We start from the raw sequence: 23,639 nt of genomic DNA, 5'->3' as shown, positions 1-23,639 counted from the left end.
TTTCTTTATTGATCCAAGACTAATAATACTGAGATAATTAGTGAGCCGAACACAATTAAATTAAGTAAAGATCTCAGGGCCCTATAAACAGATTTGGATGGTAGACGGCCTATACAAACTACACCGACAACATAACCTCCATGGCAGAGGTAATGAAATAACAGCCTTATGGTTCACTTTTAGTCCCAGTATTTTAGCATGATAACATGTACATAGATCGAGTGCATGTTTATGACTCTTTGACAGGGTTTTCATTTTAAAGGGGTAATAACAAGACAACATTTTTACCATTGGCAGTAACAGTTATGATTTGTATGATTTTTTAAAAAAAATTTTTTACAGCTGCTAGCTAGAAATGAGATGCAAAATTAGAGCTTTTGTTTGAAAACCAACTCGAAACTAGCTGTTTTAAAGATTACTAAGAATATAAGTGACGAACCTGGCCTTATTATTACTGTAAATTACAGAGGTGCTGTGCGTGGACAGACATTTTGACAATGCAGTGAGGTGTAATTAAGGAGAAGAGTTTATTAATTGTGAATTATGAAGCTGTATTTATGTAATTAATTGTGGATTATTATATCAAAGATTAAGTGCATGTATCAAGCTCAATTTATGCATACCTGCTGTAACCAAACATATCCACTGAATTGAAAAGTGTTTTAACGTTTAACTGTAAAAAAAAAAAAAAAAAAAAAAAAAAAAAAAAAAAAAAAAAGTAATGCAGTGCTAAAAAGGGGCCTGGTTAAGTAGATGACAGAGCAATAACACAGCGCTATCTACATCGAGTCTGGAAGATTAGCAGGGGACCCTCATCATTAAATGCAGAGGGATATAAATATAAAACCAGAAAGAGAGGGAGAGGTGACTTGCTCTTGTTATTATGGCGCAGACTTCCATTAGTCTGCATCACAAAACTGTAAGTTCATAGTTTGAGCAGAGATATTCTTCATAACAATGTTTATGCAGAGAAAATATCCACAATGTGCTGCACCGTACCAGCTGTACATTGGTCTGTTTGCCTTCAGCTAAATTTCAAAGATACAGCAGCAATCGGCAAGTGATGTACTGGAAGGCTGTGCACTTAAAATGACAAGTGTTAAAGCCATTACACAGTAATGCATCTAAAGTGTTAATCTACTTCTATTCATTATGCACTGCAGTATATGTTGTGACACTTTCCCACCCTGACTCATTTAAATATTATGTACTTACAATATAAATCCTGTTTTATACAAACAACTGTGACTCAGAATGACTACACATTTGACAAATAACACGTTGCTACTAGTTCAGGGTTAAATAACCTTTTCCTCCAGGTCATGATCTCAAACTCCAGCAGCCTGTCAGAGCAATTACTCCCTGTTTTATGAACAAGCTGTGGGGTCCCTTGCAGATCCAGGGATCCCATGTCGGGTCATTTGATTAATTTTCAATCAGCGTCATTTTCGATACCCTTCACCTGACTGGCCACGCCGCAAAGGGGCACGGCTGCAATCTAATTTCGTCCTATCGCACAGGAAGAGCATTATGAGGCTGCTTATGTTGACGGTGTGCTCCATTGATTTTTGATGTGTTGTTGCAGTGATCACGGTCGCGAGCTGCTGGGTGGTGAACATGATCTTTTAAGGGCTGTGCGATTCACTGAATACGATCTGGGCACATGTGGGCTCAGCACATGTGACATACACACACATAAATAGGGGCATTAAAATACAGTACAGCCTGAGTTGTGCGGCGCATCAACTGATTTTCAATAAATCTCACTTCACATACTAGTGTCCTCAGAAGTGCTTGATGTTTATTCTTTACCGGATTGGTTCCAGTTATGCCCCATCCAAAACCTCCCTAATGGATTATCAGAAATCCATTATGAAATGTTCTCCTGTGGATATTCAGGCTTTAAATCTTGGGCATACATCCTTTTTCCTCAGTAAACAAGCTCATCTGACATATATTCACACTCAGGGTGTGCACATGTGCAGAATGAACGGACGTCTTGCTAAAATGTTCCATATGTTTCCGAGATTCAACTGTCAAAAGCATTCGGTTGTTGCCGTGGAAGCCAGATTGTGTGTGCTTGTTTGTGTGTGTGTGTGTGTGTGTGTGTGTGTGTGACCACGCGTGTCATTACATTGTTTCTGTCGGTATCCATTCTGCTCTGACCTTCAATGTGTCTCACCTGTTTGCTTTGGCGCTACCTGGACTTCTCTGGAAAGGAGCTTATCTGCTGAATTTCCACCGCAGGCAAAGTTGGTAATTACTTTCCCTGGCTGCCATCATTTTATAGCAATCCATCATCATCTGTAGCTCTTTGGCCATATAGAGCGCAGTGATGGTGACAGGCATTGCTAACTGGTTAGCTGCGGAAAGGCTGCCAAAACACAAGCACACGGCATGCAAGTTGATTGAATTCCTCAGGAGCAAAATTATGGCTTGCCTCGCCGCAGTGCCCGGCACGCTCGCTCTGTCTCAAATGTGTAGATCTAAATTGAAGGTGGCAAGTCTTAAAGTGCCCAGGAGCCAAGTTGGAAGAAGCACAGTTTAAGATTTCAGGGCTGGAATGAGGTGTTCGATGGTGGTGGCAGCAATGGGGGGGTGGGTGGGTGGGTGGATGTGGAGATGGAGGAAACAAATATTTGAAAGAAAGATTACCGTCACAGCTGCACAGAGCCAAGATGTGGAAAAGACAAGTAAACAAGCTTGGTCTCTGGGGTGGGGAGGGGGGGGGGGGGGGTGTTGTGGAGGAGAGAGAGAGAGAGAGAGAGAGAGAGAGAATGTGAGCATAAAACAAAACTGAGAGATGGAGCAAGAACAGGCGGAGGTAGAGGAGGAAGAAGAGGAAGAGGAAAAGGTAGTGGGGGGGAAGAAGGGCAAGAAGGAGAATGAGAGGATGCAAAACGATGAGTCAAAGAGTTTTAAACATGAAAGGAAGACAATGGGGGTAAAATGAAAATTCAAATAAATGTGGACAAAGGAGTAAAAGCACAAATGAGTGTGTTTTGTGAGGGAGAGAAAGACAGAGAGAAGAGGGAGTGTGTAGATGTATAAACATATGGCACTAATTAAATACACAGAAGAGCAAAGTGAGCCTCATGAAAAAAAATCTGACTTTGCAGAGCAGCAAGGCTGACACTCAAATTAAATATCCTCATTTTTATGAATCAATGTGAGGTTTCTTGATATTGTAAATTGAACACTCATTGGCATATGTGTACAGCTATTAAATGTACTAGTGCCTCATTGGTGCAGTAATTAGAATAATGCATTAGTTAGTACTTTTAATGCCTCTGATAGATAAGAAAAAACACATTTTAGAAGGTAGTTTGTTGCGTTTCTGCAAACTATAAAGTCAAATCTGTGTGTGAACAACATATCACAGTGACCCATATACAGTAATTGTGGTTACGCATGAAAGAATGAGATTTATTCTACAGTAGCATTAACAGTTCCTGTGGGATTTGGTCTAGCTATTGAAATCTATATAGTTCCTCTGCACAAGAGAGAGAGAGAGAGCATCAATCAGATAATTCAAATGTGTGTGTTTGGTTACATTCCCACGATGAGCACCTCCCAGATGGACAAGAGGAACGAGAAGACAACTGTAGTATCTTGTAGCTCTGCAATTAATGTGCACTCATTAGAGAATAGTAGCAGGGCAAAAAAAAAAGAAGCAATTATAAGTTATATGAAATAAGATCTGTTGTTATTGTGACTGTCACCTCCAGATATGACGTGTGCTTCCAATCATGCTAATCTGGGATGCAGGAGAAACAGGGTGTTCAGTGGGATGATGAGGGGGAGGAGGTTTGTGTTTGTTTGTGTGTGTGTGTGTGTGTGTGTGTGTGTGTGTGTGTGTGTGTGTGTGTGTGTGTGTGTGTGATATAGATCGTCTTTCCAAGCAGGGGGATGAATCATCCCAGAGAAATCTACTGCATGTCCACGCCTTTTTACTGCTTTGATCAAAGGAGATCCATCGACTCCGCAGCTAGCTTTAGCTAAGACTGAACAAGTGTCTCTTAATCCCGCGCTGACAAGGTAATCTACTCATTTTATCGAGATAGAGACGGAACAAATGAGAGCTTAATTTTCTGAAAATGTTATGCATCATTGGGACAAAATACAATTTCCCGTGCAGAATTATTTGCAAACATTAAAAAAAAAAAAAAAAAAATAAGGACAGTGTTTAACTTCTTCCTTATCGGGTCCATTTAATAAAGAGTCTAGACACTTGGCACCAAAGACTTTCAATTAGTAATGCCAGCCAAAACATCTTACCACAAAAACGCTTCTGCTAGCCCCTCAAAGAACTAAATGATACATCCTGAACAACTGTGTGATCATCATGAAGCAGTAATGGCTGCAGGTAATAGGTCATATTTCTTATTATGGCTGTTATAACAGCTATCATCCAGCTCGACGTCTGAACATTTACAAGGCTGTCAGCGCGCAACAAGGCCGCTCTCCCTTTATATAACTTCACTGCTTATGTCACCACGTAGAGACAGGTCACAACCTTCAACAGCTTCTCTCTCTCCCTTCTCACAACCTTGTCTTTCACTGGTGATATTTTCATGTTTTTCATTTGCACTGGATGAAGACTGCATACGGCTTTAGATGGATGAATACATGTATCTGAGAGGAATCTGCAGATTGATATAAAATTAGTTTCTGTGTATGGTGCAAATTCAAGCCGTTATAAGAGTGTTTACAATTTGTTTTTTTACTTTTCCGATCCACTTCCATCATTGAAAGTATAAAGCTGGTATTACATATATACTCGTGTATATAAATGTATTTTTTTTTTTTAAATTGAATTATTTTTGCTGTTTGTGGCTTATATCTTTAAAAACTGATCATGAAACATGGCTTAATAATTTCCTAAAACAGGTGGTCACTGTAGTTTTAGCAAACATTAGTCAAACATTACTAAATGTCACATTTCACGAGTTTACGTGGTTGCAGAACGATGCACAAAATCACACTTTAAATAAGCTACCATGCCCGTAGTCGTCAGTAATCATGGGACAGGTCTGCCAGTACAACAGTGTAGCTCACTGATGTGTTTTTAATGGTTTTTGGACAACAATGGTACACAGAAATAAGTCATTACAAATTTCCAATAGGATCATTTCAACATGATCATTAGCATTTATTGAGAAGAAAAATATAGAACATCACCAGACTTATGCTTAATGAGCACTACACGTTTTGAAAGACGAAAGGTGTTGTTTTACCAGATTATGTAACGATAGACTTTTTAGAAAATGTCATGAGGTCATAACTGAAGAAGGTTTCTTCCTGTTAAATGGAAGTTTTTCTTGCTCGTGGGAATTGTTGAATTGTTGAATTGTTGAAGTGTTGGGTTCCTCTGTATAATATTGCGATGATTCTTTTGTTAGTATCTTGCTATGTTAAGTGCCTTGAGGTGTCTTATGTTGTGATTTGGTACTATGAATAAAATAGAATAGATTTGAAAATGAATCAGGTTTTGGTGCAGATGACACCAACACATGCCCATTCTTAAAGTAATGTAGATCCAAAAGAATTTATATTCTTAAACAGTTCCTATCGTTGAAATATCAAATTTAGTGGATCGAGCTACATATTTAAAAATTGGAATATATATTTTCATCCAGAAAAAAGTTCAGAGTTTGTTCGAACAATTAACTTGTCATTTAGGCCAGTTTTTCTAAGCTATTACATTAATAACTTTTGTTTAGTTTTGTGCTGAACTTGTCATAACTTTAAATGAAAAATGAGTGTCACTGTTTGCCAGAACGTGTGCTGTAAAGCTAAATTTGAATGTGAAGTAAGTTTCCTGGACCTGTGAGTTCGTACTGATGTCACACACATGCAGCACTGGCGCTACCGAGGCTAATCTCTTTGTTCAGCGTACCTTCACGCTGCATGCTGACACACACAGTACAGGACTTTTTCATATAAATGAAAAAAGTCCTGCATTTCAGGTGTTTCATTTAAAGTGCATATCAGGACTTTAGGCTGTAATATAACATTCAGGATACATTTTTACTATTTGAAATCAACTTTTCAGAGGCCAGCAGTTACTACCCCTCTCTACCGCCGGCTTCTATTTCCCTCAGTATCCTCAGCCCTACAGTGAAATGAACTGCCATGGTTAATTCTCAAACTGATCCCTCTCCTTCTGTCTCCACAGAGGAAGGAAGCGAGAATGAGTGAGGATGAGAGGAGGGTGTAGAGGGCGAGAGATATAGATGGAGCAAAGGAAAGTGAGAGAGACAGAGCCACCCCAGAAGGCTGAGTTAGCTGTGACAGAGAGTGATGCCCACTTCCCCTCCTTCCATCTCCGCCATCCTTTTCTTTCTTCATCACTTTTTAAATCCTGTTCTTCTTCTTGTGCGCTCCCAACACAGTGCCATTGTAAGACGACATATCACCACATCCCCCGACTCCACACCCCCTCCGGATGATGATTCATCGACGTCCTTATCGCTTCAGACGACTTGATAGGCATAGTAAAAAGAAATTAAATCTTAATTAAATTTTCATCTTTGACAAATTTGTCTCTGCAGAGCTGCCATATGCTCACTGGGTTTAGGTGGCGGGGGGGGGGGGGGGGGTATGGGGCGGAGCTGGGCATTGGGAGGGAAGAGGACTTAAGGAATTGGTGTTGAATGGGCTCGGAAATTACAAAACAGCACAAGGTGCATTTTTCTGTCAGCTTTGTGCATTTTCTTTTTCTATTCAGGAGGGATAACCTTGCATTCCTATAGATTTTTCACAGCGTTATTACATTATGGATTTTCCCCCCTCCAACACAAAGTATAATAATGCACTTCATACTCGGACTGTTTTTCATCACTTGCAGGGCAAAGGGAGAGTGTGTGTGTGCGTGTGTGTGTGTGTGTGTGTGTGTGTGTGTGTGTGTGTGTGTGTGCCCTTGTGTAGTTATGAACGTGTGCGTGTGAAAGCTTTAAGGTGCACGCAGGTCTGGAAGAACACCTGTGTGTGTCACCTTTTTTAATAATGTGCTGTCAATCTGGGCTCTGGGAACGGCCATTTCACTAACCCAAGTCTCATAACGCGGATCCTCTGGGAATGAGAATAAGTCATCAGAGGCCGGCGGGCGGCCGAGAGTCCTCGAGCACCGCCAAGAAAAGGCAGAAATCAGAGTGGGTGCAATAAAAGAGACAAGACGAGATAGAAGTTGGGCTTTCAAATTAATGCCTGCAAACTTAAACGTATAGCCCTGCTGCTCATCACTTTGTTTTCGCTAATGCAAGGGAGGAACACTGGATGCTCATGTGATTTTGTAAGAGGGTAACAAGAATGGGATGACACTTACAAGTCCATCATCCATTTTTTTCATTCACTAAAGTTGAAACTTGTTGGTTTCCTTGTATTCTTTTTGTAAGGTTCTGAGTTTACTGTGGTAAGGTGTGAAAAATAAGTTTGTTTTTTTTAGGCACCAAAATCCATGTGGCCATGTTTAGAAAAAGATGAATCTCATGTAAGTTACCTAACATACGATATGGAAGTTAAATAGGTAATGTTAAAAGGTTATGTTTGTAACGCAGACTTTATCACTCTTTGTGGACGTAGCACCTATCGTATGACTTCCTTCTTTGACTCGGGTCATCGCAGCACAGACAACAAAGAGTATCTCTGGTCATACATGTGTGTACTTTTCACACCTTATGTGAGGCGAAACGTGACACTGACACGGTATGTTCTGTTGGACGGACGGGTGTATGACACGATATCGATAGCGGGCGCTGCACCTGGATCATAACGCTCCTCGCTTCAGTGACACTAAACTCCTGCATGTAGGGAGCTCTGTCTGCCATGTCCTTGATTTGTTTGCACCCCAGGAAGAGCAGATGTTGCTTTTCTGTTGGGGAACAAAATAAGTAAAAAATAAAAGTGGAAAAGGAGATGATAATACGTTACAATTTTGGCATGCTTGTAAAAAGCTTTGCATTCCTCCTTTTAGTCATGGCAGGTTTTACTGTTTAGCCCAATATCACAATCAGTGGGCCCTAAAACTAAATCTCTCTTTCCATGCCATTTGATCATAAATGTGCTACAAGTAGGATTTAGTAAACTCTCTCAAACCTGCAATCATTTATTTTATTTTTGTTGGCTGCTTGGGGGCAGTGGAAACATGCTGTGCACACAGCCTTCACATATCATCACCTTTTAAGATCATCCAGCAGTTACGATGCAACATGATCTTTAATTTGGAGTCGTGATTCTGAACACCTGGTGAACAAAAGTCCCGTGTTTACTCTGTAGCTTTGTTTTTAATCTCCATTGTGGTTTCTACCGGCTACTGAGATTTGATTATTAGCATAAACAATGGTCTCACATTAACATATAAAACAACTCTGCATGTTTCATTACCAAAGCTGTATTTCAAGAGTTCAAAAAAGAACCGCAGAAAATATTAAGAAAACCTAAGAAAACAAATCTGTTTTAATGAATTGTTCTTGTTCTTTTCTGGATGAGGAAAATGTAAATAATTCTCCTATGCAGAAATGTGACATCACCACAACACATTAGAGGTTAGCCCACTTACTTCAGCTCCAGCACGAGTTGAGCAAATTTTGTATAAATATGTTAATAATTTTTAATCTGCTATGGTTTAATTTATAACATCTGTTTTGTACATGTTTTTCTTTCCAGAAAAGATCAAGAGCGGATGCTAACAACAAGGTCAAAACTGAGTATTTGGCTGGTCCGAGTATATCTACCACACCCACTTACCCTGTATTATACCTACAGGGGATCATCGTCAAAATGTACTTTGCAATCAGAATTAGCAGTCAGGAAATACTCGTGATGCCAGGCCATATTCACTATATTCTCATAAATCTTTGATTTTTTTTTTTCTCAAAAACATTGACGACTTTAATCTCTGGAATTCTGAGTCTCAGAAGATAATAAATACCCACGATGGCCCCAGTACGTTATCATACACTTCCCCTGTTGAATACAGCTCAGAGAAATAACTGAAAACGTAAAGGTAGAGAGAACTAAAACTCTGATCCTGCACACTCAGTTCCTTCATATACTGAGGTGCGTGGTCTTTTCAATCAAAGCCCTGACTTGATGTTGTGGGTGTTTTGTAAAGGGAAGAAGATGATAACGAGGAGAGAAGTCAGACACAGGGCATCTGCTGCTGCTGCTGCTGCTTTTGGCCACATTTTTTTTACACTGGTGTTAACATGGGGTCAGGAAGAAGGACTCAGATAATCCTACTGCACCTACTGTGCCTTGCAAAAAGTCCAACATTAGAATTTCTACATATCAAGTTGCTCATACAGAGGAAAGGGTATCTCTTGTAAGCACACTTCCTCTTTTAATACTGAGGTACAGGTCCTAAATATGCTTTGCCATTTTGTAATTCTGTGTATGGTTTGGTTTATATTAAGCAACTGCTGTTGTGTTTGTGCTTTCACTATCGATGACTGTTCTCTTTGCAAGTGCAATTTGTCTATATTTTTCCCAATTTGTCACGATTTTGCAAATAATTAGTCCAATTTTAGCCACTCAAAATCCCTGTTTCATTATATCGCAACGAAGGTGCTACAGAACAGAGAATAAAATCATGTTCACACTACTCATTTTTAATTAAACTAAACTGTGGTTTGGATTTTGAACACATTTGTTTCCACTTCACATCAAAAATCATATAAATTTGTCTCACCAATGTCTCTCCGTTTCACCCCTTTGTCACTTTGAAACTGTCAGTTGTTCCCAAGCGGCAACCAGCAGTGACGTCACCCGTTGGGTTTGTGAATAGGTTTGGTAGCCAACCTCTAGTGGCACTCAGTAGTATTGCAGTTTAAGGCACTTCCGCATCAGCCTCATTTTTCAGACCCAGAAGCTGCGTCCACTTTTATATACAGTCAATGGTTGTTCGCTTTACTTTGAAACGTAACAGCTCAATATCTCACTGTTAATGTGGAGATTGTCAGAAGTTTCCAAGATGACAGACAAGCTACTCCTAATGTGGATCTGACTTTTATGAGTGGTCTCGGTTGGCTCCTTTTTTTCTAAATTTAGATTTAATTAATTCAGCAAATTCACCATTATTTTGTCCAGCGTTATTATTTCTATAGAAATTGCTTCACTTTAATGTCACCCATCTTTTTAATTAGTCAACATGTCAGAAGTGTGTGTGTGTGTGTGTGTGTGTGTGTGTGTGTGTGTGTGTGTGTGTGTGTGTGTGTGTGTGTGTGTGTGTTTGTACTCACAGATATTAGCTGTGCCCTTTGGGATGGGCAGGTAGGAGCCGGCACTCCACGCTCGGCCCTGGTAGTTCCTCTTGCAGCGGCCACAGTCGGGCCCAGTGGTGTTGTGTTCACACTCACAGCTCAACTTCTCTTTGTCATATACGCAGCTGTTGGCGTGAAGATTGCACTTGCACCTGTCAAGGAGGGAGAGGGGTGTTCAGGGCAGAGGAGGGGTGGGGTTGAAAAGAGAACAACTGCGTCAACGTGAGTGAATTCTTCCAGCGCTGAATGAAAAAACAGACAGCATTTATTTTGTCGGACGAAGCGGCTGAGGGGCAGAGTGCCCTTGACGGGCGGTGTCATTGGAACGCCGTCATAACAGCTGAAACAGTTGCTGCATTAACTTCAACAGGCGCGAGTTCAAAGGAGGCAGGCGACGGCGTGAACACATCTAGCGTCATTATTTCCTCCCTTTTTTTTCTCACCCCTCTCCGCTCTGGAAGGTAGTTCAGTTTTAATTGTCCCACAGGAGGATGCCTAATTGTAGTAAGGTAACAGTCGACGGGCGAGGTAAGATCGGGAGGGAGAGCGGCACAAAGAGCTGCGAGGGGGAGGAAAACAAGCCAAGTTAAATTGTGGAACAAGCACTCGGAGAAAGAAGGCATCGCAAAGGCTTGTAGCTCTGCAATACGATGAATAGCTCAAAGTTAGCCAGAGGGCGGCGTGCAGCAACAGCACGACTACCTTCACTGTGACAAATTAATATGAGATGAGATCTCAGCAGCATATTTTCAGGTTGGAAAGAGGGACTCCCTTAAGGTGCATTAAATCCTTCCTCACATCCTGCGCACCAGAACCTCCATTTAACAATAAATTAATTTTCTGCTGTGGCTAGATAAGTATTGAGGGGATATCTGTCTGTTAAATTAATTTATGAGCCTCATGCAGCATGAAGCACTCTGAAAAATATGGAGATCTTTGAATTTCTAGACCCTCGCAATAGACAACAACGTGACAGAGTTTTGTCAAATGTTCCACCCAAAAGTTGTGAATACTTAAAGACTGCATTTTAAGATAGCGCCGTGGGTTTTTAATGGTTTATTTAACATTCAAAGTAGGAGAATATTCTCGGCCCATAAACAGATGGATTCAATTTCTAAATCTTTCATATTCAGTAACTTTCTATCTTTGTAGTTGTGATTGAGTAACATCAAGGTTATGTTCCTCTTCATGCAGTAACACACCATCATAACTATGAGCTCACAACAGTCATGAACATGAGGTCGTTTTTATCAATGTTTATGACTGCTGTTATTATAAGTCATTAAGTCAATTATGCCACTTTTAATGGAAAGTTCACACTGTTTAGGATGTTTTATGACAAGTTGACACAAAACAAGACAACATAATCTGTCAATTTTGTTGCTATGACAACCTAAAGTATTTTATATTATATTTTATATTTCATATTTTTTTACTGTGATTTTACTGCTTTCCTATATCTATAAATGCTGCTGTAGTGAAAAAAAATTTCCCCTTGGGGATTAATAAAGTAACTACCTACCTACCTAAAGTCCCTCTTAGCATTGATTAAACAACCAAAAATGCAGCTCTGTTCATTAAAACTACAGACTTTGAATTTTTTTTCAAAGAAAAAAAAAAAATCCTTGATGCCTTTAAGTGGTTTAGATGTGAGTCACCACACCATTGTCTTCATTCAGTGCATGCGGATCTCTGAATATGCAAATAGTCTCCACATCACCCTCTGCTGCTGCCTGCAGCTAGAGCCGGTCTCCAGTCGTGGCATCCTATTGGGGAAAGACCTTTGGAAAATGTTGAAGCTATTGGAGCAGCCTTTAACCAATCGGTATGAGCTTAAATCGCCCAAAACCCCACCTAACTACATTTAGAAAAAAAAAAAAAAAAAAAAAATGCATGGCTTCAACATCATTGCACTCAACCACTGACACTGGATTGTTCCACCCTTCAGAGTAGCACAGCACATGGTATTGTGAACAGGGTTTCTCAACTATAAATGACAGCGAAGAAAAGTGAAGCTGAGAGCAACAGTCTGAAGGAGCCAGGCAAGTACACTGTAGTCCCAAATCACAATTTCAAAGCCATAGAATTGACTGCTAACTAACCACAAACCCCAAACCCAAACTATTTCTAACAGTCTCAAGAATAATCTCCTTAACATTTACAACAGTGGGACAGGTTAGAGTTAGGGGTACTCTACTTAAGTTGCCATAACAAAAACATGTCAAACAATAACATAATTGACCGAATGACACCGAGTGACACTTGATGACAACAGTCACAAACATTCATAAAGAGTCCTTCTTATGACAGCTGTCAATCTTCAACCCTTCAACTCAAGTGTTTCCCAGTGTTTTTATTATTTTGTGCCTTGGATGTCTGGAATTACTAAGGTTGACATCTAATGCTGAAAAGTGACACGACACACTCTCAAAATCAACCCGGGTATGTTGTACTGTCAAAGATTAACTTGTTGCTTCCAAAGTCTGGACCCTGCACTAATGTCTGCACTGGCTTCAAGTTCAAATCTGACTTCATACAAACATGAGTCATCGTAGATTAATGGTGCTGTTTGTTTATTTCAGGGGGGAGATTCTGGGAGTCAGGTGAAATGGCACTTGAGCCTGTCTCAATCCTTCAAAGTGGAGTTTTTATTTAACTATTTGTTTTCATACAAGCAGGAGAAAGGCATTTATAAATTCAAGGCAGAGGGAGGGAGATGGAAGGAACCGTGTGGAGGAGGGAGATGACACAGATAGAAACAGATAAAGTAGTTATCTGTTTTTAAGTGATTAGTGAGAAACTCCAGCAACAGCTGGCCTCTTTCACCCCATCCACTCAGCTTCACAATAGCTTGATCCTTGAGTAAATATAATGATTCGGAGTAGGGGCACAGTCTTAAATCACTCACCGGTCCTTGACCCCGCTACTAAACCAATCTGCTGTTTGCCTCAAACTTAAGAGCTGTGCTGAAGAGGGGTAAGTAACACGAGAACTGAGGAACCTTGTATTTCAGTTGTAAATGTCACCAGCAGCAAATTATTTCAATTGTAGCTAATTAACATGAATTCTGTGAACAATAAGCTGAGATTGTTATTTGGATTTTACCACCACTCTCTCACATCATTCTCTCATCATGTTTGTGCTTTTTCATTGTAACAACGTCAACACAGTTACATTCATTTTAAATAGTCCATGCATATCATCTCCTTTTAAATCATCAGTCATATCAGTAAGACTTCTGAATTTGGCAAAACCAGTGTTTGGAGTAAGTAGCTCATAAAATATAAGGTGTGCAAAAGTACGTAACATCTTTTTTTAATTTAAGCATGTCAGATATATTTTTTTTTAATCTGCATTTGAATTTCTTATGTTGTTATGCTGTCTCGTTTTCAGGTTAATGTGGCAACAGGTAGTGACACCCAAAACTTTAGTGTTTCTGCCTTCTAAGCCAACAGAAGCAAATAAAAACTGATCTCAGTATAAGTACAACTTAAGTAACAAATGTAAAAACTCATGATGGAGCTGAATGGATTCAAGTTAGATGAACTGCAACCAAATGCTGACCGATATCAGCCTTAATACTGTTTGCACTGTGTACATTTTTTTTAGGGTTTGCTTTTTCTTTAAACATTCACTCTTGAAAAATGAAATTGTGACAAAAGCCAATCCTGTGTTCATTGTTTTTGGCTGCATTCGCTCACTGATGTTATGATGCAAATAGGCTAATCAGAGGTGATTCTTAACTTTTCTGGAAAAAAACATGAATCAATCTCTCTATGTGCTGCAGTATAACGTAATTGTAATTGGCCCCGGTGTGTATATTTGTCTTGGGCTCCTCCCTCCACCCCAAACGCCCCACAGACATGACCACAAAAGACATAAGACACGGAAGAATCTCATTGGACAAACAAAGTATAATTTGCCAGCATGCTTTTCTCCTTTGTAACTTCAGAAAATAAAACAACCAAATTTAATCGTTGTATTTGATGGGTAGGAATAATAGCCTGCTTATTTTAGTAAAAACATGCAGTTTTGGAACATTTTAATAAAAGCAAATAAAGACAGCCTACTTAAAATAGGCCATGACTCCAACCATAAGTGGACAAGGTGGGAAGGTGGTATATATACCTATCACAATTACTTTATTGCTGCAGTGTCAAGTGGGAAGTGATGTTGGTGTGAAACGACTTCACACGGAGCCCTTTGTGGTTTAACCTTCAGCCTAATTCAGCATCGGCAATATTTTAATCAGCGTCCAGAAATGATAGCGCCTTCGGCATAACGATGGAGGCCGCCAGGCGAGGCCCGCAGGGTCTCATGCCCAACAGCGCTGTTGTGCTTCAACTCAGCGTCGGCCACTGAACGTGGATACCAAGGGAGGCTCCCTCACCGCTGCACCAGCACCAGCATCTTCAGAGAAAGAGCCGAGTAAACTAGTGTTTAACAGCATTTTGATAGCAGATTTCCTCCAGGGATCGTCTTCTCCTGACTTTTCTATCCATCTTTGTATCATTCTCCTCACATCTCTCCTCTCCATCCACCTATTAGTCTGTAATTTTTTTAAACCGCCTCCAGTATCTCCCATTAATAAATATTCATGGTCTCGGGCGTCTTTGTTTTTGTGTGGTGCTCTCAAAGTGATATTGCTCAAGGCATTATTGAGTGTGCCAGCCACCGCCTGTGAGCTAAAGGTCCTGATATGTATTCATAAAATTACCCATGAGGCTGTGAGCTCAAATTGCTAAACTGGCAAAAAAAAATAATAAAAAAATAAAAATACAGAGACAAAGAGAAAGAGAAAGAAAAAAAAAACAACTTTGACTGAAGTTTTGATTCCATTTTGTCTGCGAGAAAGCAGCAAACATATTCTTATATCCGACAAGGGTTTAAAGTTCTCTTTGAAATGTGGGAGACTGAAGATATTGTTGGGCACAAATTTATTATTTTTCTTTATTCTGGCAGCCCGTTGAGACTCAGCTTACCTGGAGCGGTTTGTCTGTGACCTCTGCAGTAATGGGATTCTGATTGACACCGTGGGTGCCGACGACATATTGTGCCTATGATGATGCCGGCGACAACAAACAAACAAACAAAACAAACAGGCAACGTAAAGGTGTGGTTTCCTCCAAAATAGCTGTTTCCTCTCTGTCTCTTGAGCCACTATCTACACAATCCTGAGTTCATTCCCATCTCTCCGTTTTGCTCATCACCCCTTCAAAGCCAAAAGTATCCACTAATTAATAGTAATTACCCACAAACCAAGCCTACAACATCCCCAATGCACCGAGCTGCTGATCCCGACAAATTGAGCAGACTAAACTCAACATGGTCCATAAGTGGGTTAACTAAGTGAAGCAATTAAATTTCAATCTAACGCCCAGGTGTTTTCATACGCAAGCCAATCGGGTCAAACGCTCGGTTCATAAACGCTGCTTCTTTTTTATTTTTTGCGCAAGTCTGCATTCAGATGTCGATGGTAAATGAGCGACAACATGCTGGAGGGGGTGGAGAAAGGGGCAGGCGACGGGTGTGTGTGTGTGTATGTGTTTGTGGTGGGGTGGGGTGGGGCGGGACAGGGCGGGGGGGTGGTGGCAAGGCAGCGGCTGGTGCAAAAAGTGCCACAAGCTTAATTATGGGTGATGAAAATGAAACGGAAACACAGGAGTGGCTCGGAGAGAGGTCTGGAGGTGTGTGCATAAGTGATTTGGTGCCAGTGTAACGCGCACACACACACACACACACATACACGCACACGCACGCACACGCACACGCACACACACACACACACACACACACACACACACACACACACCTCCATAGTAATATCCACTACATGGGTTCTTCCCCACTGACATGTTGCTTGCAGCTGATATCTGTATTGGCTCCAAACAGTTCGATCTGCCTGATAACATGTTACCTGCTGATTGCGTCCTCTACCCCCCTCCCCCCTCCCACACACACACACACACACACACACTCACACACGGCCTGCAGAGCATTGTGGGAAGTGTAAGGAGTGAGATCTCAGCATCAGCCTCTCCTGGGATGAACCTCGGCCCCCAACCTCCCCCTAATTATATCCTCCTTCCCCGCTGTCCCTTCTTCTCCTGCCACTAGAAAGTAGGCAGTTAGAGAAATAAGTGGGGGCTGTGAGAAAAATCAAAGCAGACTTTCCTCTTAAACATCAATGTTGGGTTCAATTTGTTTGGCATGAGAAATTACATTTACAGAGCCAATGAATGAAAAGACATTAGAGACCCGTTCAGTAAATAGTTTAGCCTATTTATGAAGAGCAATGCTCGTGCAGAGCTTGTAAACATGAAATATCTCCTACATTAAAAGTTCAATTGAAAAAGCTCAGGAACATTAACAGAGGCTGATACAGCAGAATTGCCATGAATGTGCGACTTCCACCTTTTTGGTCTGGTCGGATGTGGTATATGCCTTTCTGTTTATTGATATTTCTAAACAGGTGCACACTCAGACTATATCACTTCCAGCTGCAGTTTTATTTATATGTACAGTTGACAGCCGGAAAGAGAGACATGCGGGAGACAAAAGATGTTGCAGGAAATTATTTGAGGCCAGAAAGGGCAGCGCTGGCAAACAGCAGCTTTCATTACTGTTTGTGAAGATGCAGCATAAGTGAAGAAAAAAACATTACATCATGCAGGGGAGCTAATTCTCTACAGAGGCTAAAGACATAACTGCTTAGTTGCACTGCCTGGCTGGGCTCCTGTTTACAACAGTAAATATTGGAGAAGTAATATGCTTAAGTATCCAATTAAGCTTTGCTCTGGCACACACGATAGGGACCCAGCTGCTGAACTATGGCAGCTAACTTTAAAAAAATCGCAGGACTTTTATTTATTTTAACGATTGCTCTGGCTAGTGGGTGAGTTGTTCTTGCTTTCCGTTGTGTGAAACTCTCAAAATAATTCATTATAAATCTGAAAACTAACTAGATCTTGCTCCTTGTCATCGTTCTGCGAGTTCTGTTCTTCTCCGCTTCCTCGCATGGAGGTAAAATGTGCCGCCCCGCCTGCATCAATCGGTCCGAGCCATCCATCTATCGAATCCTCAGCATTACTAATGTATGCAGTTGGACATGCTATCCAAGCAGGAGTCAATCAAGAGGTCTTTACCGCCTCTGACATGCCAAGCCAGTTCGATAGAATCGACCTGCCGGGCCTCACTGATACTGCTCTCAGCTAAAGACTGCTGGCTGCGGACCCGGCGACAGAGGCGTGAGAAAGCCCCCGTCGCTGAAAGGACGGTGGCGACTCGAAGGCGAGGCCCGGTGAAGAAGATACATGAACTGATCTGGTCATTTCATAAGCGACATCGCTGCTCGGAGCACTTAATGGCGGGAACTCCCCGAAGATGCAACAACATTGATCAGTTTGGGTCGGTAGCTGGTCCGCAGACTGCGAGAGGTTAGACTGCATTTGACCTCTGCATGTGTGTGTAAGACAGAGAGAGAGAGAAAGAGTGTGTGTGTGTGTGTGTGTGTGTGTGTGTGTGTGTGTGTGTGTGTGTGTGTGTGTGTGTGTGTGTGTGTGTGTGTGCAAAGAGAGAGCGAGGAAGAGCATCAAACATCTGCCTCATCCAGTCACACGTTTTCTCAATTAATCTGGCATTTTTTTGACAAAGAAGTGTTCATTTTTCTGCCCAGTATTTTGAATTGAATCATTAAAAAAGCAGATTTAGTTCTGCTGTAACTATTTCATTTGCAGGAAATCTCCAGGATGATAATATAATTGATACACAGGAAGAACAGAGAACAATAAAAGCTAGTTTTTAAATTGTCTTCTGTTATCTTGTCACTTCCCACTAGCCATTAAACTTTGGCACCCCTCCTCTTTGTTACCTAATCCCAGAGTCTGGAGCAGACGTTTCCCAAAGCTGCGTCCACCGGGGGCCACAATCTGAAACTGGGGAAGGACCCAAAGAGCAGGTGTAATTACAGGAAATGTTGGCAGTTTCCCAGCGAGCAGAGGGGTTAAACTCTTAGCGGTCTTTGCATCTATTTTACACTGCGTGAGGGTCACCGGTAGTTCAGACAGTGACTATTGTGTTCAAATCAAGTTTCCACTAAATACAATGAGAGACTCTGTGGCCTTGTGGTGATTGATGGACAGAATGAGATGTAAAGAATGTCTTGAAGAAGCACGCGTGTGTGCGAGGGATCAGGCTCTAGAGGGAAGAGCTGGGTTTGTGTGTCCACATGTAGGCCATAAGTTATGTCAATATTTGACTGACCCATGATCTAAATTTTGTGCTCGCAAAACGACACAAAAGCTTGCAGGTTTTGTGGGTGACATATTAGAAGGCATTGCTATGTAAAACTGCAAGATGTGTTAGAAAAACCCTTTTTACCAGTTGTTATTGAGATGGATCTACCACTGCAGATTGACTGCTGCAGCAGGGGTTGGTGGTATATTTGTGATTTAACATCTGGGAAAAGCAGAAGCAAAACTTAAGATATATTTATTTTTGTTGGGGAAAGGAGAGAGAAAAAGAAAGAGAACCATAGATGTAGATAGTAAGGAAACCTAGAGAGGGACAGAGAGGATGACAAAGAGATGAGTCATTAAATGTTCCTATATCCAAATTGTAATACACGCTATATTTCCATGAATACTATTTAAGTAACAGAAATAACTGTTTCCTTCTATCATATATCCTGCTCATTGTATTGTAGGACAGAAATTAACATTTCCTGATAAATTTGTGTGATATAATACATAATGATCTATAAAATAGTAAATTGTAAAATTAAAAAAAAAAAATGCTAAAACAATGCAGCAGTTTTTTCGGGCTCTAATGAGTCAGACAATATTTGTCCGTACTCAACATGGAGCCAACGCCACAACTTTGAATAGCCAAAATGACATAATAGCTGTATCACTAAAAAATTGGTTCATTTTGGCTAATGTTATATATATTTAAGGTAGTTTCTGTGTAGTTATATATATTAAAGGTATTTTCTGTGTAGGACTGCGAGGGCTAAAAAAAAATGAATACAAATAGTCAGTAAAAATGTATCATTGCAGGTTGACCACGGCAGCAGGGGAAATACTTTTTTGATACAACATTTGGGAAAAGCAGGAGTCATATTTTCTGTGTTTAGTTTTACTGGGCAGAAACAGAGAGACCATGAGACTTCTCCCCCGTCAACATTTCAGTGCCAGCTATAGTGCAATGAAAACAGTTGAGTGAAAGAGAAACTACGAACACTGCAGGAAAGCATGAGATGTGTAAAGTGCACTTCATGGGAGCTGTCGGTACAGCACCACAGAGGCACAACACAAGCTGAAAGCCCTGCAAAGCCTTAACAGATGTGGGATCTGTCTTTTTACAGCGGGAATCCTGTGAAATCAGGACTGTGTTTAAAAAACACGAATGTAATCCACATTAATTTAAATATTGCCGTCAACTATCAGCAACAAGACTTCCTAGAATTCCTGTCCTGGATATTTTTAAGAGGAAACTAATTGATAAATGTGTCATTTTGACACTTGAACTCCCATTATTAAGACAATCTTAGCACATACATTGGTGTTAGTTGACCAATCAGGGGAAATCTTAATGATTATAGCTTTAAACTACTAAATTATTGTCATTATTTCCTAATGGTCTATAGTGTTCCCTGTAAATATTCAAAATAGCGGTAAATTGTGGTCAGCTTCATAAATCAGAACTATTGAGCTTTGCCCTCTAATCATGATCACCCAACGTCATATTCCCCATTATTGTCTGCCATCAGCCGACGTCCTCACTGAGTCATCGTGCTCCAGTAAATTACATTACCTTGCTAAAGGAGCAAAGGTCTGGAAAATTCGATACAGCACTTTTTCTTTGTTTGATTGTATTCTTCTCCTCTTTTGTCAGTTGCAGCTCTATTGTGCGATCCTGTTCTGCTTGAAGGCTAAAGCACCATCGGATGGCCATACATAATGAGCGCCTGCATTCACGGGCCTCCAAAAAAAAAGAAAAAGATAACACGCTCAGACTTGCTTTTCATGACTCAATGATCCCATTATCAGGCCGTTTTTATTCATCACTCCCTGTCGTCTTCAGATCGGAATCAAATATCTCGCTTGGGGAGGTTGAGGATCTTCCCACATCAGCGCTGTCACTGTGTGTGTGAATTAGACAAACAGAAGCAGTGCGATGACGCTGTCAACAATTCTCCTTCTGTTAAGAATGCTGTATGTGCTTCAGCTCGCGCGGGGGAAATACTGCCATATGGTGTTTTCTTCACAGACGAGGCTCTCTTCTCATGTCGCCCGTGCCGATATGGCTCGCTCAGCGGGAGGTCTGACTGATGAGACGATGGCCAACTCTTCTTGGTATTTCGGATTATGTACCACTTTAGAGCGTTCTTTCACTTGGGTCAGAGTGAGCGCTCCAGCCAGCCTTCAGGTTCTGAGTTCTGTGTCGTCGGCTCTCACATGGTTCATTCTCACATCAATAAGTCATCATCACACTAAGACAAAAGTATTGTCAGGAGATCAGAGCTAAGTCTGTCACCTTTTGTTGGCTTCTCACTCACTGTTTTTAACCAACTGTGTTTCTTTATGGAACAAAAGAGACAAACCTACAGCCAGACAAGAACGTCAATTCGGCAAAAACCTTGAACATTATTTTTGTCCAGTTTGTTGCTGTTTTTTAACATCCACTGCCAAAACATTAAAATTCTCATATTGTACAATAGCTAACTTGGATGTATAATATAAATTGTATGGTTAGGATGAGGCAAAGATAGCAGCATATACAGTGAGCCATTCAAATGCACTAAACTTGCAGCACCTCTTTATTTTTGGGCATTCTGTGGCAGCAGAAACAAGCAGTGAAAACAATACTGAGATATCAGTGTCCCCCTGTTATCATCTTGGGAGAAAAGAAAGGAACAAAATACTCAAGTAGCCATAGAACTGCAGTTACGTCCAATAACTACAAATTCTTGACTTACTTCCTGTGCACCTGTTTCATTTCAGCTCAGTATGAGCTGTCAGTTTTACCCAGCTGTCCAATCACAGTGAAGGAAGGGCGGGAAAAACACTTCACCACTGACCCTGGATGCTGATTGGTCTGCCATTCAGAGCGGCTGAGCGAACGCAAATGCAAACAACGTATCCAGACTTTAGTCACTATGATCTCAGTGGGAAACTGAATCTTCCAGCTACTTCAGTGGCCAATCTAGCACTGAACATTGTATAGTCATCAGGTAATGGTCAGAGTCATACAGGGAGAGAGATACAGGGCTGAAATGGGAGGAGGTTGAATTTAATTAAGTGCAAATTAAACTTAATTTTTGCAGAGTTGCTGGCAGATGGGAGGAGGGTCAGTGGACATTCATGTTAAAGCAACAGAATGAGTTTCATCCATCATGAAGCAAAAAGTGGCCAAGGATGTGGTTTCAAGTTTTAGAAACAATCCTCAAAATCACCTCTGAATTCATCACACATTAAATCATATTGCCATTAAATCCGAATTACATTTTTAAATCCCCTGGTGAAACCATACTTGTATGCTTACAGCACATAATAATCTACAGTAAGACTTAGAACTGTGTTTAAACTTTCTCTGAGAGGAGTGCCTTGTGTTTTTCCAGATGCCATTCACCATGCATGTGTTGCCAACATCTCCCCCCACCTCCAAACCAGTGCCTGAATCATCAGAGTGTTGGTGGGGGCTGCAAGTGAAGGAGAGGTCAATGAGGGGATTAGTCATGAAACCCTGACAGGAGGGTCCATTATGAGGGCGGCTGCAGCCGACGAAGACGGGGAGAAGACGCGTCGAAAAAGGGCTCTCCATTAATGAAATGGGTCACCACATGAATGTTGAATGTGCTCTGTCGACGGTGAGGAAGCGAAAAATGCCTCCGATAGGCCTGGTTTCTGCGGCCGAGACCCCTTTTTTCGAGCACAATGGGGAAAATTGCCCACCCTGGCTCGAAGATAAAGAAGCTTTATGAGAAATCAGATTGGAAAATGGCTCATTGCACCCATTGAGAGTGTCGGGATTTTAATGTAAGACCAGTAAACACTTAGAAGTTCATCATTTGCTTTGTGTGGTGGTATTAATATATTTATCATGACGGGAATCGAAGATGCTGCCTGCATTATCTGTACATGTGTGTGTGTGTGTATGTGGGATATTTTAAATTAAATTCCTGTTGAAATTGATTTAGATTTATGGAAGACAATATGGGATAGATATTGCCTGGAGGATATGCTTTCCTAAATGCACGCGCGCACACACACACACACACACACACACACACACACACACACACACACACACACACACACACACACACACAGCCAGTCTTATTCATGGGAATACCGTATGTTGGTCCGCCACATCCCTGATACTGTTCAGTACAGCAGTGAAGCATGAACAGTCTCGTCATGTGGGCCACATCAGAAGGGCAGTCTTCCAGTCCACAACATAAATTCAATTTGTTGTTTCTACCGGCTACTAATAATGGTGAACCCATCGGGAGAGAATTCAGTGCACAAAATCCAAAATCAGCATTATCAGCAACGCAGCACTCAAGAAAACAAGCGATATTGTGTCAAGTTAAAGTGTAAACTTCATCTTCCCGAGTGAAAAATGAATGCTGCTGCATTCCTGGGAACGAGAAAAGGATTTGTTGAGGCGAGGCGCCTCCTGTCCTCCGCTCTGCTGATAAAATCTTTCATGTTACTTGTCGCTTTGCTCCTCATATCTCTGGACTCGGTTGATTCCTCTGGCCTGTGATAAAAAGAAAGGGATTGGCTTGTACACCTTCTGTGGGTTCAATGTCAGTGACATGGTGGCTTATCACTTGATTTTATTTGTACATAAAGCTTTCAGTGCACTTCATTTTATCTTGGGACTGAACTGTGCTGTACTGTTTGCACAAAGCTCTCAGGATTTGTATGTTGTGTTTGTCATCACTGGAACAACAAGTAAGAATGTAAGAATTTCTATTTTTGAATTTGGCTATATGACTGAGTTACTTTAATACACCAATTTTAGTTATAACCACAATTAAAGGTACCCTGTGGCGTTTCTGACCACTAGCAGTACTATGGAGCCATGTTTTTAATTGGCAACCCAGCATGATGTCACACAATGGTTTGTGAACTGCTGTTTTGAAGTCTTGAGTCTGGAATTTAGGAGCCAGAAGTGACCATATTTGGACGATCTGGGAAGAAGTGAGGGATGGATCTGACTGAGATTCTCCGCCCATCTACATTAGAAATATGATTGCACCCCAGGCCTGTCAATCAAACCTGGCACACCCCCAAACAACGTCTTTCAGACCTAGTATCAAATGCGCATCATTGCGATGGTTGGTGAAATAAATTCTTGGATGGGATT

General features: G+C 41.0%; 1 protein-coding gene across 6 annotated transcripts in view; it reads right to left on the bottom strand.

The window, feature by feature from the left end:
• Window positions 1-23,639, bottom strand: part of ntng1a (netrin g1a) — a 116,345-nt gene that overhangs the window by 23,410 nt on the left and 69,296 nt on the right. For all 6 annotated transcript variants that reach the window (XM_069151402.1, XM_069151399.1, XM_069151397.1 and 3 more), the window contains exon 4: window positions 10,242-10,414. In XM_069151402.1, the coding sequence (XP_069007503.1) occupies window positions 10,242-10,414 (173 nt within the window). The remainder of the gene's footprint in view (window positions 1-10,241; window positions 10,415-23,639) is intronic.

This window comes from Embiotoca jacksoni, unplaced genomic scaffold, assembly GCF_022577435.1.
Source record: "Embiotoca jacksoni isolate LCO1_2020_lvr unplaced genomic scaffold, fEmbJac1.0.p SCAF_17, whole genome shotgun sequence".
NCBI classification, from domain to species: domain Eukaryota; kingdom Metazoa; phylum Chordata; class Actinopteri; family Embiotocidae; genus Embiotoca; species Embiotoca jacksoni.
The sequence above is the reverse complement of the archived record's forward strand: the minus strand, read 5'-3'. Positions and strand labels throughout refer to the sequence as shown.